Source organism: Podarcis vaucheri, assembly GCF_965113315.1.
Source record: "Podarcis vaucheri genome assembly, chromosome: 14".
In the NCBI taxonomy this organism is placed as follows: domain Eukaryota; kingdom Metazoa; phylum Chordata; class Lepidosauria; order Squamata; family Lacertidae; genus Podarcis; species Podarcis vaucheri.
In genome coordinates this window covers 22,708,321-22,722,879 of record NC_138752.1, presented here as the reverse complement: position 1 = coordinate 22,722,879, position 14,559 = coordinate 22,708,321, and the positions used below count along the sequence as shown (strand labels likewise).

At 40.0% G+C, this 14,559-nt stretch overlaps 1 protein-coding gene across 6 annotated transcripts in view; it reads left to right on the top strand.

Moving 5' to 3' along the window:
- Positions 1-1,187: 1,187 nt before the first annotated feature.
- LRRC28 (leucine rich repeat containing 28) overlaps positions 1,188-14,559 on the top strand; it is a 49,823-nt gene continuing 36,451 nt past the window's right edge. For 2 of the 6 annotated variants that reach the window (XM_082198743.1, XM_082198740.1), the window contains exons 1-5: positions 1,188-1,320; positions 3,816-4,039; positions 6,565-6,605; positions 11,469-11,506; positions 13,324-13,461. In XM_082198743.1, coding sequence (XP_082054869.1) covers positions 3,848-4,039; positions 6,565-6,605; positions 11,469-11,506; positions 13,324-13,461 — 409 coding nt within the window. In that variant the 5' untranslated portion in view covers positions 1,188-1,320; positions 3,816-3,847. Of the gene's footprint in view, positions 1,321-1,377; positions 1,535-3,815; positions 4,040-6,564; positions 6,606-11,468; positions 11,507-13,323; positions 13,462-14,559 lie in introns of those variants that run through there. The other 4 variants (XM_082198741.1, XM_082198742.1, XM_082198744.1 and 1 more) reach the window with 4 other exon arrangements.

Genomic DNA, 14,559 nt, shown 5'->3' with positions numbered 1-14,559 from the left:
AGTTGCATTATGGCTTCACTCCAGGTACTAAACCAAACAGAAATAACTCGTCATCCACTTGGTACTTGCAAGATCAAATTTCCCGCTACTCAACCTTATATGTAGTTTATGTGAGTGTATATAAAGCACAATAAATCCAGTGTAACACTCCTGTGGGCAGCTAATTGAGAGTGGGTGGTGAGGCAGTCCTGTGGGGCTATGATGATATAAAAACAATAAGGAAAATCTTAATTTCACATTTCAGCAACCTAGGTACTAGGTACTCTATTCTGAAGAACAGATGAGAATGAAAGGGAATTCAGGGTGCAACTGACAACCTTCTGGCTTAAAATATTATTCATTGTATACATTTATCTTATGTTTAACATAATGAATCCCAGACTTGTCTTGAAAGAAAGACTTGTCAAATTTTAGGGAAATTGTTGTTCGAGTTCCTTATTCGCTGTTTCCAGTTCCTTATTCAAGTCAGAGGTGCAGATCTTCCTTGCTTAAGCAAGAACTGGCAGAAATGTATCAGCAAAAATATTTTTAGTTTTTCAGAGGATTTTCCTCTTAAATTTTCCTTTAATTGTTGGTCAATTTCCATCCCCACCCCGAATATATATATTGAAAGTCCAGCCGTGAAAAACAAGGACCTTAAAACAGGTGAGGAAAAGAAGGGAAAATCTCCCACAGTGGCAACACACCAGAGGCTTGCATACACACCATACATCTGTTATTTGCGGAGTTTGAAATTTTAAAGCATATGGGAGGGACCTATCCGAAAAATCTGGGCTACAATTCCCAGCAACCCTAAACTAACTAGCGAAGGGGCAGCAGGGATGTGATTTCATGGCGTACCGTTTATCCATAGCCAAGTCTTCCCCTCAAGAGAAACTGGAGGCCGCGCTTGCTGAGGGAAAAGAGCGGTTATGGGCGTGGCCCCGCACGCACGCGCCCTCACTCTCTCAAAAAAGGCGGGAAGCGCTCAGGGACAATGCGAGCAGGGCAAGCTATGGAGAAGGAGAAGACAAGGCCACGCATGCGCCCGTCTCTCGCCCGTGCCCGATTCAAGAGCGCCGCCCGATTTATTCATTAAGACACGGAGCGGAAGAGCCGCGCGAGTAAGCTCTCGCGCGACTTTCTGAGCCCGCCCCTTCCAGCTTCCAATCAGCGTTCTCCCCCCACCCACTCTTCTTTCCCCCGCTCCTCCCGTTCGTTAACCGGATGTTGATGTTAGTTGGTGTCTTTCCCCCCCCATCTGCCCCGCCCCTTCTCTCCCCGTGTTGTGCTGAGTGAGGGCGCTTCCTATTTTGGGCCCCCCTCAGCTTAGAAACGCAGGTGAGTTGCGACGCCCCCTCGCTGCCCTCCCTTTCCCAGCGGCATATCCAGCGAAGTGAGGAGTGGAGAAGAGGCGGCTTTTGCTTCTCCCTTCTCTGCCTCCCGCTGTCGGGACAAAGACGTTGTTGCCATGGAGACGTGTGAGGGGGAATTATGCGCTTTCTTCCCACCTAGCCACCCATCCCCGTCCCCCAACAACGGTCTCTCTTTGACGGTGATTAAACCGCATTTAGGACATAAACTCCCTTTCCTTCCTTCCAGGCTCCCCTTCATTCTCATTAGTGTGTTTTCTCCCTCAGTCCCCCCGCCCCTCGAAAAAATATTATTATTATTATTATTTATTCGCTTCTTATCGGGAAATGTCGAGGCGGCTTGTAGCAAATAAAAATGGGAACCCTAATATTTCCAGAGGGGCTGGCGTGTTATTCTGTTGCATTAAAAAATGGGAAGAAGTCTTGTGACATCTTATTGTGGCATAAGCGTTTGTGGGCAGAAGTCCACTTCAGTAGATGTGTTAAATGTTAAATCCTTGGTTGGCAGCTGCATGTGTGGGGCGGAAGAACTATAAATTTCAGAGAGAAATTATATGCAAGCGGTGCAGGTAGAGAGACAATTGGGCCAAAGCTAGAATTTATGCAGAATAAGCATGACGACTTTTACAACATTATTGATTGGCAAAAATAATCACCTTAGCAATGCTAAGTTAATATTTATAGTGGGAAGGAGGAAAGGAAACTATTGACTCTGCAGACAAAAATGAATAGAGATGAACTTCCTGAATAATTTTAGTTCTCCAGTTTCACACTGGAGCTGCCTTCCGAAACTCCTTTGTTCAGATATGGCCACCTTCAGACCCATGGGAGAGTATCCTAGTAGGGTGAAATGTACTCCTTCTGGTTGAATTATGTCCAGTGTTATTTCCTGGTTTATGAATATCTTATGATAGTCCTCAGGTGGGATTTCCACATGTAATGGAACAAATGAAGCTGCTTTATACTGTGTCTCAAAGTTTGTCTTTCTGCTTCGGGATCCCTGTATACAGCAGGGATAGCCACCACTGTGCCAAGTCCTACAGACATTTTGTACTTTGAACTGTCTTCAGCCAGCATCTCCAGTAGTCAGAGATGATGGAAGCTGTAGTTCACAACATCTGGAGGGCAGCAGTTAGCTATTCCACTTTACTCTTGACTGACATCACCTGAAGATGCAGAAAATTGAATCCTATACACATATACACAAAGCATGCCTTTTATTAGTGAACAAGCAGATGCATCTCCTGGGCTGCATATAGGTTGGAACAGAAGCTGTGACCAGTGTTAGTGTCATGCCACATATGCAAAGTGTGACATATATATGCATTCATCTTGTGGCTTTCATGTAGAGGTTTTTCCTCTGCCTGGAGTGGGGCCTAGCCTAGCCTAGTAATGGGGTTCGCTCAACTATAGAGGTTAGGCATGATTCAGAGGCTGCCTACCATGCCAGCTTCCCTTTTTGAGCTGTTTTAGGCTTGCATTGATATCTGCATAACATGAAAATATGCCCCAGAATTTATCAAGAAGAAACATTGCTTAGAGTGGCAGAAAGGCTTCAGCCATTCTTACCACCATTTCTTCTTCCTTGTTATGCAATGATGTTCCTTGGTACCCTTCAGACCCTTTCCCTCTTGTTATTGCTTATGATTTAGGAGAGTCTTGTAGTTAGGGCTGCCATCTGTAGAAGTTCTCCCTATCTGTCTTAGGAAAAGTAGTCCATGCTGGTTTTTTGACTGATTTAAATCCTAGTACTCCTGAAATGCACAAGTTCGTTCAAATAAATATATTTTGGGAGTTTGAAGCCTTAATATAAAATCTCCTGTGCCATAACTCTATTTGCATTAGCTTTTATGCTTGTGTGGTATACTATAGTCTGGAGGCAGCTTTTATCTGTCTTGAAAGAACTGAAGGAAATTGCTGTTCATGATGTGTATGCTTACCCCACTTTCTCTGCTAATAAACAGGCTTTTGTATTGTATTGGAAAATCTGCACAACTTATTTGCCCAGAGGCAACAGGGAAACAAACTAAGTGTGCCTGTTTAGGTACACATAATGGGAATGCATCTCCTAAATCATCTTCAGGAATCTTCAAAAAGTCTTGTCTGTTTCCAACCATTCGTTACTTTCCTAGGCAAAATAATTTATGTTGATATCAAATACTAATAGTTCATTGATTGAAAAGTGCTTCTTGCTAACTAGTCGGATATCTGTTTTCCCTGAAGGTAGATAGATATACATGGCTTTAGATTTGAGATCTTAGTGCTGTATTGTGTGGCCCCGTCCTCCCCACAATTCCTTCAATTTCATATTTATTTGGTTTCTACTTTTGTTACCTATCTTTTGAATACAGGGGGATGTAGGAATGTTTAAAATAAACAAGCATGTTTCAGAAAAATTGTGCTATGGGAAAACCAAGTAAGAGCCCTATTAAAACACTACTTGTCTTTTGCTTTCCCTTTTAGAAATGAACTTCTGTGATGAGTAGAGTTCTAACATGGTGGCTGGGACAAAACCTGTCATGGCATCAGAACTCTGTAAAACAATATTGGAGGCAAAGCTAGAAAGGCACAAGAACTTATTCTTAAATTACCGAAATCTCCATCACTTCCCTTTAGAAATGCTGAAGGATGAAGGACTGCAGTACTTGGAGAGACTCTATATGAAAAGAAATTCATTGACTACCTTGGTATGACTTTTTAAAATGTACAACTAGCAAAATATTTGTTGATGCTTAGGGTCTATGTGGAGGACATTGTCCTTGAGTGTACCTTAATTTTTTCAATATACTGTACCGTATGTAAATGAAAGCCATTCATTGATATGGGCGACAGTATTTGCACTTGTCCAATAACACGTTAGGGACCTGAAGTTGGAATAAGGAAATGTTTTCTGTATTGCCCTTGCAATGCTCTCACTGAAGTGGTTGGAGGCCTATGTATGGACCAGACCACTTCAGACCAGGTAGAAGCTGACATGCTTGAATGTCCCCTGGGTGGGAGATCCTACACTCAGAGAATGTTGCTCTTAATCATTTTGGGCAGTGCTGGGGCACAATCCTACACTGTATGTGTTTTTCACTGCAGATATAACTAAATTCTTCTAGGACTTCTCACTTGCACAGTAGTAATCAAGTCATCAAATTTCAGCTACTTAATTCCTACAGTTTTCATCTTGTATGCATGAAAAGCATATGGGGTATAAAATACCCCCTGACATTTCAGTTTATTCCTATGTTTCTGGTGCTTCTTCATACCAGTCAATATAATGTGTTGGAAAACATTATATTTAAAAGAGGAAAAACTTTGGGAAGCATGCCAAATTTTCTTTCTGAAAAGTTAAAAAGAAGAGCCTGGAATAAAAAAAATGTATATTTCTGCCAGTATATTTTATTTCTTTTTGCTATGGGGTGCTTTCCTTCTCCCCAGCTCATGGGGAGTTATTTTTTGTTAATTATTTCAACAGCCTTGTAAATTACGGGTTGAATCCAATGAACTGAACTTCTACTCCCTCCACTTCATCATATGTCCCTAATCCGATTGTGAATTTCCCAAACCCTCCAGAGTAGATTGGGTGAAGTTGCAGGATTAGGAAAGGAAGGTGAAGTTCTGTTGCAGGAGCAGAAATTGTACTACGAATGTAATGTTTTTGTTGGTTTCAACACTGTTATGCTTGTATGGCAGATTGTTATCTACATAAGGTTAACTACTATGTTCATGGAAGAGGTGAGATATTAACCAGGGACATCCTGAAGCATTGTAGGAATAAATAGGCAAGATTCTTAGGTTTCTTAGAATAGCTAGTGAATATTGTTTATTAGGCTGGTGAACACATTAAAGAGTTCATTAGAATTTATTCAGACTTGGTTGCTTATACAATTTATACAAGTGCTGGTAAAGTAACTGAGCTAGTTTTTGTTTTATTTTCTACACTTACATGATTGTATTCATCCATTTATGAATGTATGTTTTAAAAATGGAACCTAATAACAAGGACACCAGGTGCTGCTAAGCCTACCAAAATTGCTTAGGAGGGAAATCAGTGTGTTTTAGCATTAATTCCCCAGTAGGTGGAAACCACAACTCAAGATTTTTGCAGCATGGCATGGAAAACAAGCAGAAGAATTATGAGACTGCTTCTGGCTGAAAACTATACTGCATATGCTGTGTTTGAAAACAGTAGGGAAATGCTGGCCAAAGAAAGGATGGCAATCTGAGTGTTGAAATGGGCAGTCCTACCCTAGATGAACATAAAAGCTAAATTTGGTATAATGTAGAGCCACTTCAAGTCTGACCTTTTTCTTGCTTGAAAACCACTATGTAGGAAAAAGCCGCAAACTGTCATGTATAAATTGGGGCATGAGAGGCACACAGATTGGACGTGCTGCTTTTCCCAGTGAAAGTGAGCTTTCAAGACTTCCAAAATATTATCCTGGAATCAAGCTCCAGCACCACAGTAAAGAAAATATCTGGCTGCCAGTAATACACTGGCAATCTGTTTGTGAAATAGGACCCCTGCAGAGTTGTGTAAGACAAAACTAACATCATGCACTTCATGTGGAAATTGCATGACATGGCTACTGTAACATGATCTCTTATAAAATGTTGCTTTAGAAGATCTCCATATTTAGAAGACTTCTGGCTGTCTGGAGAATGCATTATAGTAATTGAAAAATATTGGCATACTGACTTAACATTAGAGTAGCTAATAGGACTCTGCCTTAGGCTATTGTAAAGTCACCTGAATATTCAGTGGGCATTTCTAAGTTAGTACACGCTAAAGAATCTATAAGCTATGTGAGTTTCTCTGCATTATCAGTACATGTTGAACTTGGAAGATGCTAATCACACTTGTTAATATTTTGGCACCTTGATTGATTAGTGTAGAAGGTGTCTGCTGTTCTTCTAGAGCCCAATTTGGAAGCTAGCTCCACCCTCTGTGTGTTGATATCTTCAGGCCTTCTTGGCATATTGAAATTCTTTCATCTTTCCAGTGACAACAGTCGCTGTCATCCAAGTCTAGGCTCTAAGCCAGGTTTCATTATCAGTGCCAGATGGGGTGGTGGGCCACATAAAACAGTTGTTCCCTGTTTTGGATTTCTGACACTCAGAGCCTCATGTTAGTTCCATCTTGAATTTGGCAAACTGGTTTGCCAGTTAGATATTGAGTCTTTCTTTAAAAACTAAACAAAAACTTCACAATTTTCTTTTTTAGCCGGAAAACCTTGCCCAGAAGCTTCCAAACCTTGTGGAACTGTGAGTGTGTGGTGTCTTGTTCCTTATATTCTGCCCTTTAGTTTAATGAGTTTCTTGAACGTAGGGTGCTGAAGTTATATAGGTAAATATCTTACAATTTGTTTTGGAACAATCTGGTTTGTTAAAGAGCTAGTCTGTTTTGTTCTAGTGCCTTTCCATGACCTAATTTCACTCATGTGCTGTCTTTTCATATGCTTCAAGGTAGTGATTCAAGGGACAGCTTGGAGGAACCACCATGCCAAAGATTTGCTGCTTTCAGGCTGTAGCTCCTAGTTTGTTTGCTCAGAGAACTGAAAAAGTCTATCTTTTCATAGAAATATAATAAATGTAGAATTTAAATCCCATTCTTTTGTTAAAAGTATCCAGAATGAACACTAATTTTTGAATATTGCTTTTGTAAAATCTACTGGAAGGCAATATTTTTATTTTTTGTTTTGTTCTATTTGACAAAATTAATTGATTGTAATGAAACCCTAGGTCACTTACAAAAAATGATAAAACATTAATATTGCCAATAAAAGACAATTTAAAAAAGATATTAAAAACATTCAGAGGGGAATTAAAATAAACTGTAAGCTACATGTAAACTACATGTAAACTTTCTGCATGTCTGGATAGGCTTGCCTAAACAAAAACGTCTTAAGCAGGCGCCAAAAAGAGTACAGCAAAGGCACCTGCCTAATCTCAACAGGCAGGGATTTCCAAGTGCAAATTTGTAATATGTTTTGGAGTGAGGGGGGTATGTTCACAAATAGGACTGCTGTTTGCATTGGCTAAGAACGTAGATTATCTTTCTATATTGGACTAAAGTTAATCTCATCCAGTATTCTGCTTCCAACTCTGGCTTGGCTAATGCATCTAGGACATGGGTAGGCAAACTAAGGCTTGGGGGCCGGATCTGGCCCAATCACCTTCTAAATCCGGCCCACGGACAGTCCGGGAATCAGCATGTTTTTACATGAGTAGAATGTGTCCTTTTATTTAAAATGCATCTCTGGGTTATTTGTGGGGCATAGGAATTTCTCCATCCCCCCCAAAAAAAAACCATATAGTCCTGTCCCCCACAAGATCTGAGGGACAGTGGACTGGCCCCCTGCTGAAAAAGTTTGCTGACCTCTGATCTAGGAGAAACATCTGTTATCGGTTGCTAGCACCTAATACTCATAGGCATGCCACCTTTGTACTTGGTGGTTCCATTAAATTATCAGCCATTGATGAGCTTACATTTTGAAAATAGTGAATGTTTCTTACTGCAAGGCTCTATATCTTCTTGCACTGTTTACTTCTTTGTATTGCCAATTTTCCCAACAGCCAATCCCACAGTCCAGCTACAGCTCCTTCTGCCTCTTACCTCTCAAGGAAGGAGCCTAAAACCTGGATTATAACATCAACTGCCAGGGGGCAGAAGAGACTAGTAAACACCACGTGTATTCCTAATATAGTCAACCCCATTGCACATTTCATATGTAAACTGTTACAGAATCATAGAATTGTAGGGTGGAAGGGGCCCTGAGGGTCAATGAGTCCAATTCCCTACAATATAGAAATCTCAACACATGGTCTTCCGTCCAGTTAGAAACTATACTGGATCCTACTTAGCTTTGCAAATATGATAGCAATTTTATTGATGCACTGCAGCTAATTTATTAAAGTGGGGATTTATATACCTCCTTTCAGTGATGTCTCCAAAATCAATTTATGAACAGATACAACACAAGAAGCATCCTACAGTGATGCGACCATTAGCTGACGAAGAATTCCTTCAGCTGCAGCTTCCTGGCAGCAATTCCTGTAAGCATGGCAACATGAAAATGTGCCTTTGCAAATTTAAATAGTCAGTTTGGAATTGTGATTGTATCCAGGACTTTATCGGGTCACTGTGCTGTCACGGGCATGTGTGGAGCTAAAGATGTTTTGGGTCACATGGCATAGATAACCAAGGAGTGTAGTCTAAACTTGAGCTTTTTCTTCTTGCCCCTGGAAAGCTGCACCTTCCTGGTTTTTGCATTTGCAGTGCAGTTAATAGGCCTTACAGGTCACTATGGCCTGTAGCTTACTCAAGAACTAATCTTGCCTCATCTTGTCTGAGGTGAATTCTATTTCATAATGAAGCTGAAGTACAGCGTTTGTGATATGCTTCATGTTTTGCCACCAGGCACTTAAAAAGATTATCTGATGAGGCCATAAGAAAATCCTGCCTGAAATTAAGGTTTGGAGGGAGGGTAATTTTAGAAGCTCTGAAAACCAGAGAGAGCTTGTTTAATACACATTAAATATTCTTGTATTAATTATGTCATGCCCCCTAACCCTTTTTCCTGTGTCTTTTGCTGGATAGTAAAAGGTTGGGATCTGCATGCAGGATGAATCATAATAATAGTAATCTTCCTAATGTGTATATCAGATAGTAAAACCTAACTGAGGAGCAGCAATAAAAAAAGAGCACACTAGTTGTCAGCAGGATGAAACTCCTTGCTATAGCTATAATTTGCATTGCTTTATGGTAGGCTCACAGATTTTGGATCATCAAATAAGTTTCCCTAGCATCCCTGGTATTGTGACCCATCTGGGTTAATAAAAACTAGTGCTGACTTCTAGGAATTAAAATTATGTAAAGTTCTTGTTTTGGAAACAGCTCTCAAAATGAATAGAAACATTTAACATCATGGAGCCGTAGATTCTGATTTACATAACCTTTCTGTTGGTGACTATTTCTCTTTCTATTATGGTATTTAGAAATATCCAAGTTTTAAAGTGAACATGCAAAGGCTAAATAAAAATAGTGACATGGCTATTTCCACATGCTCACTGGGTCTTTGAACTGGTGTTTCCTAAACAGCTGCACTCTTATATTTGGTAATCTTTTGAAAAATAGATCCCTCTGCAGTATCAATTTGTTTCTGAAACTTCAATGAGTTTCAGCTAACAGCCTTTTTTGAAAGAAAAAAAAAGGGAACCACACCACTGAGCACATTCAAAACTTTTGGCATGCTTGATGTAATTCTTGGGATCCTGATTAAGAACATATGAGAATTTTATTTGGCCTAATTGATCCAGAGTTACCACATGGTCCTTAATTTGTGAATGTACATTCTACTTCCAGGACGGCTATTTTTAACATGGGGAAAAATCTCCCTTGTTTTCAAACTCCATAGCACTGTCCCGAATCTTTAATATAGATTCCTTAAAAAAACAAAAACAAAACTTCAGCTTGGAACTCTGACTATAAGCCATAATTTATCATCTTCTGCCACCATAATACCTTCAAGTTTGAATTCTCCTGAAGCAAGAATCAATCCTATACTTCCATCAGGTTACTTATCCTGCACACCCCTTTTCTATGTTGAATGAGCAAAAGATCAATTTTCAAGCAGTAAATAACATCTAACTACCTTGAGACATCTAGCAAATCTCAATTTGAAGAGAATAGCACATATTTATTTCTGAATAGCAGTAACTGCAAATATTCACCACCAGAGAGCACTATATAAAATTTTACCAGCCTATGATGGTAAATATAGACCAGGATCCAAAGAACCACACAAGTTATTTGGGCTTGTATTTCTTGAATACCAGCCTCCCATGCCAGAAGGCAGAATGCTTTTGAAAGTAAATGGACCTTCAAAAACAGATTGTAAGATGGAACGGGGCACATGCAAACGCTCGGACAAAACTAAAATAGCTTTCTATATCCTGGCCTCAACTTGCCTGGGCTTGTCAGTATGCTTTCACTTGATGATCATCCTTTTTATAGAATAAAGTAAAACATGTAAACTTAAATAATAAACAAGAACACCATTTGTACAGTTTGCCAATGAATGTTGACATTAGAATTTTTTAAATATTGAAATAAATCTGAGAAGATGCTGTAAAAATATAAAACGATCTGATGATTCCTGCACTTCTGACTCTTGTGGTGTATGAAAAAATTGTGTAAAATGAATTTTCAGGACTCTGATAAGGCTGATTCCATGACTGATTTTTCACAGTCTCCCAAGTGCCAGAGGGCCATGTGAAGGCTCTTCTTGTGAATGGTATCTCTATGAGCTTCTCCATCACATTCTCAAACCTACTTCTGAGAACTAAATAGGAGGCATGCTTTACTCAGTCACAGAATGAATTCCACAGGGATCCTTGCTGAGAGGAAACAGCTAAAAGGTTCTAGGTGCCCACTGACCTTGGGCTGGTTTAGAGCAGGGAGAATGTATCAACACACTCACCTCAGGCTACTTTGTTTCAGTCATATGACACAGCTGTTTGACATGACTTATTTATATATTTATCTTACACCTTTGCCAACAAAGTGAGTATTAGGGAAACAACTGCTGTGCATATTGTGATTCTTCTATGATCCAAAACGTATATTTATTTAGCAGATTTAACACCCAGCTTTTTAAGGCTCACAGCTTTTTTAAAATGCATGGATTTGTTAAAAGCCAGACATTGGAAACAAAACAAAAACTAGCCCAGTTGGGAGTAGGTGAAGACGTAGGTCTCTGCTTGTCTGCCTCTCTATTCTCTTTCCTGGGTTCCTTCCCAGAAGGCATTGTCTTGGAAACCATATATGATGGTAGTTGCATTATGTACAGAGCAGCCTGGTAACAAATGTGAAATTTTTGATCTAATCTCAATATGAAAGAAGAGGAAATCTGGTTCAGGAAAACTTGGAAGTGCGAGTCCTGTTTTAGGCAGAGTGATCAAAACTCAAGGTAATGTCTATCAGTCATAGTTTGCCATATGAGCATTACCTTTGCAGAAATGAAGGAAGAAAAAATACAGCATGCTGTCTTTGATCAAGTTTCATCTATGAATATTTGCCACCTGCTCTTATCAGCCCGCCCTTGAAAATGTTCTGTTCTCTTCCAGATACCTCCATTCAAACAACATTGTTGTTGTACCTGAAGGTAAGTGCCCTTCTGGGTTCAAAATATCTTTAGTTTATGACATTAATTGTAGAGGAAGACATTGCATGAATGAAAATGTTTAAACTCTCAAGTACCTAAATATGTGTGTTGCTTCTAATTTGAGGGTTAAAAAAACCAAAGTGTAATTTATTAGTAAAACAGTACTCCTAAGTGAGGCGATGACCACATCCGCTGTATTGAATTAAGACTAGATGGATGATTTTAAACCTTATTAATCATTTATAAAGCACCTGTGTCTCTGTTTCTGTTGTTTTCCCAACAACTCTTGGCTGTGTAAATTGCCTTTTCCTTGCCTCAAGCATAATGTAATACAGTATACAAACAAAGAATGTAAACCTATAGGTTTTCACTTCTCTCCCTACAGAAATGGGAGCTAACACTTGCTCAACCCTTACAAGTGAATCTTAGCTGCAACTTAATCTCGGGTACCTCCCCTTGAATCTGCTTTGCTATCTGTTGATAGGTCTTTGTTATTGTAACTTAAGCTACCTTCAAAGTAGAATAACATGGGGTGTATGGATTGAGTATAGGTGGGAGGGACGGACAGTTCCATCCCAACAAGTCAAATCCTTATCTACTCTAATGGGGGGGGGGGCGGTAAGGACAACCCACCTGTCAATCCTAGAATTGTAGAGTTGAGAGGACTACAGGGGTCATCTAGTCCAACTCCCCCAATGCAGCAGTCATGGCTAAAGAATCCCTGACAGGTGGCGTTTCAACCTCTGTTCAAATACCTCCAGTCCACCACCTTCTGACGTAGTCCATGTCACTATCAAACAGCTCTCTCTGTCAGAATCTCCTTCCTTGTAATTGGAACCCTCCCCTCTGGGCAGCAGAAAACAAGCTTGTTCCTCTTCCATCTGACATCCTAATGACATCAGGTGACAGATCCTAGTCCCTTGCACAGCGCTTCCCAAATGCCCAACAGCCTGCTGATTGTTGGGCACTTCAGAAATGCCTGTGCAATGACTTTGCCATCCCAGTAGGCTGTGGCTTCGGAAACACCAAGCACAGGGCCCGCAAAGTACATTGTACTGACAGCCAGCTGGCTTTCAGCATTTTGGAAAGTGCTGCATAAAGTGCTTTGCAAGATGGTTCTTGCATACTGGGAAGCACTGCACAGTGCCTGTAAATACCCATTCAGCCAATCCTCACCCTTACATATATAGTGTCAGGTGTAGGGTAAGTAGATGTGGCTTTCCTGAAACAACCTCATGGATGAAATGGAGAAGCTGGATTAGACCCACAATCGTACAACATATTTTAGCCCACTCCTCAAAACTAAATTGCCAGTAATACTCAGTTCTGACATGGTTTTGCCACCTATTTATTCAGCATGTAGGGATGAGATACTGGCTGTGTTTCTATGCCACATTAAACCACGTCATGAGCTGAAATGATCAAGAGTGGGCATTAGGCTTGTGCACTGCTCTCCTCCCGCACATCCGGCAGCGGAAATTTGGCAGCACTTACTCATTGCTTGAAGCTGGCTTGTTTTAAAACTGACAAGTGTTTGTTACAACCATGATCCCTGGTTCACATGCAGTGACAAGCTGAGATTACTTGAAAATGAAAGTAAACGCTGCCAAAGTCCTCCTGGCACCTTGGAAGGGGGTGGAGTGCATGAACATGAGATTTGCCTGGGCCTCTTCCAACTCTTGTACATTATGCAGAACCATGGTTCAGCTTTATGTGTGAATGCAGCCATCATAGAAGTCTATCTCATTCTTTTATTAAAGTTTTAGTGCTTTTATTGGGTCGGATTTATTCCTTGTCATTTTTCTTCTTCTTTGAAGCAATTGGCTCCCTCGTTAAACTGCAATTTTTAGACTTGAGTGACAATGCTCTTGAAATTGTATGCCCAGAGATTGGCCGCCTAAGATCTTTACGCCACCTTAGATTGGCTAATAACCAACTGAAGTACTTGCCAGCAGGTAAGGGATCAGCAGCTTTCTGGCTCAAAAAACTGATATGATTGCTTCTGTTGATGATTTGCTGCGTGCATTTTCAATTCTGCTTGTAGATTAAGGCATGTTGGTTAAGCCTGTTAGGTATTGACATACTGGTTGTTTACATTATAAGCAATAACTTAATTCATTGCTTTCTACCTATGAGATGAATATGGGGTTAAAATTAAATGATTGTTTTAGGGAAAACACAGTGAGTTTGCTGAAGGCGGAATATCCATCACAATAATCTTTGAGCGTGCCAAGCCTTTATTCTGTACTGCAGCAAACTTCTTATTATCTGGTAAATTAACTGTATTTTAAAATGGGAACTTCAGAGGAGATTTGGTCACAATGAACGAAGGCTGCCTCAACTGGAATTTATGAAGGACAGAATTTACCAAGACAACAGCATAGTCTTAAGCATGTTTGCATGGAGTCTCAGTGGGGCTTACTGCAGAGTAAGAGAGCTTAAGACTACACTTTTAAGTTTTGGGTAAGTTGTGCATTCTTCATAAAGGTGCTGCAGCCCTGTACTGTATTAAGTGCAGAAACAGAGTTGACTACGTTAACTCTTCACTGAAACAGGGAGCCAAATGTGTGGTGGCAATGATTCAAATTGTATCATATTGTGAACATTCCATAAATCCGGAACATTTTTTTACTGAAAACTGCTAAAAATTATCATTGTTTCAGAAATACCAATTTCCAAAGAGAATGTCTGAATATTCTTGAACTTGTAAAATTTATGCTGTGCACGCACACTATAAAAGTAAGGTTTGTTCAAAGAAGAGCGGGAGTATTTTTCCAGAACTTAACACATGACTTTAACAGATTCAAAAAAGGAGAACTTCAGAAAGAATAATTTACATTATGGAATGATTGACTGCATGTTGCTTAGGAAATAGTCTTTACCGTACAAGGAAGCGGCATTTATTTCCTCTATTTATATGAAAATGGGACATTAAACGTCTTCCTCCGGTGTGTTCAAATCTTTAGGCATGTGAATACTTCTTAAATAGCTAAATATATCACTAGTTAGTAACCATCAGAGTCTAGCTAAAGGTCCAGTGTATATTGAAGTGC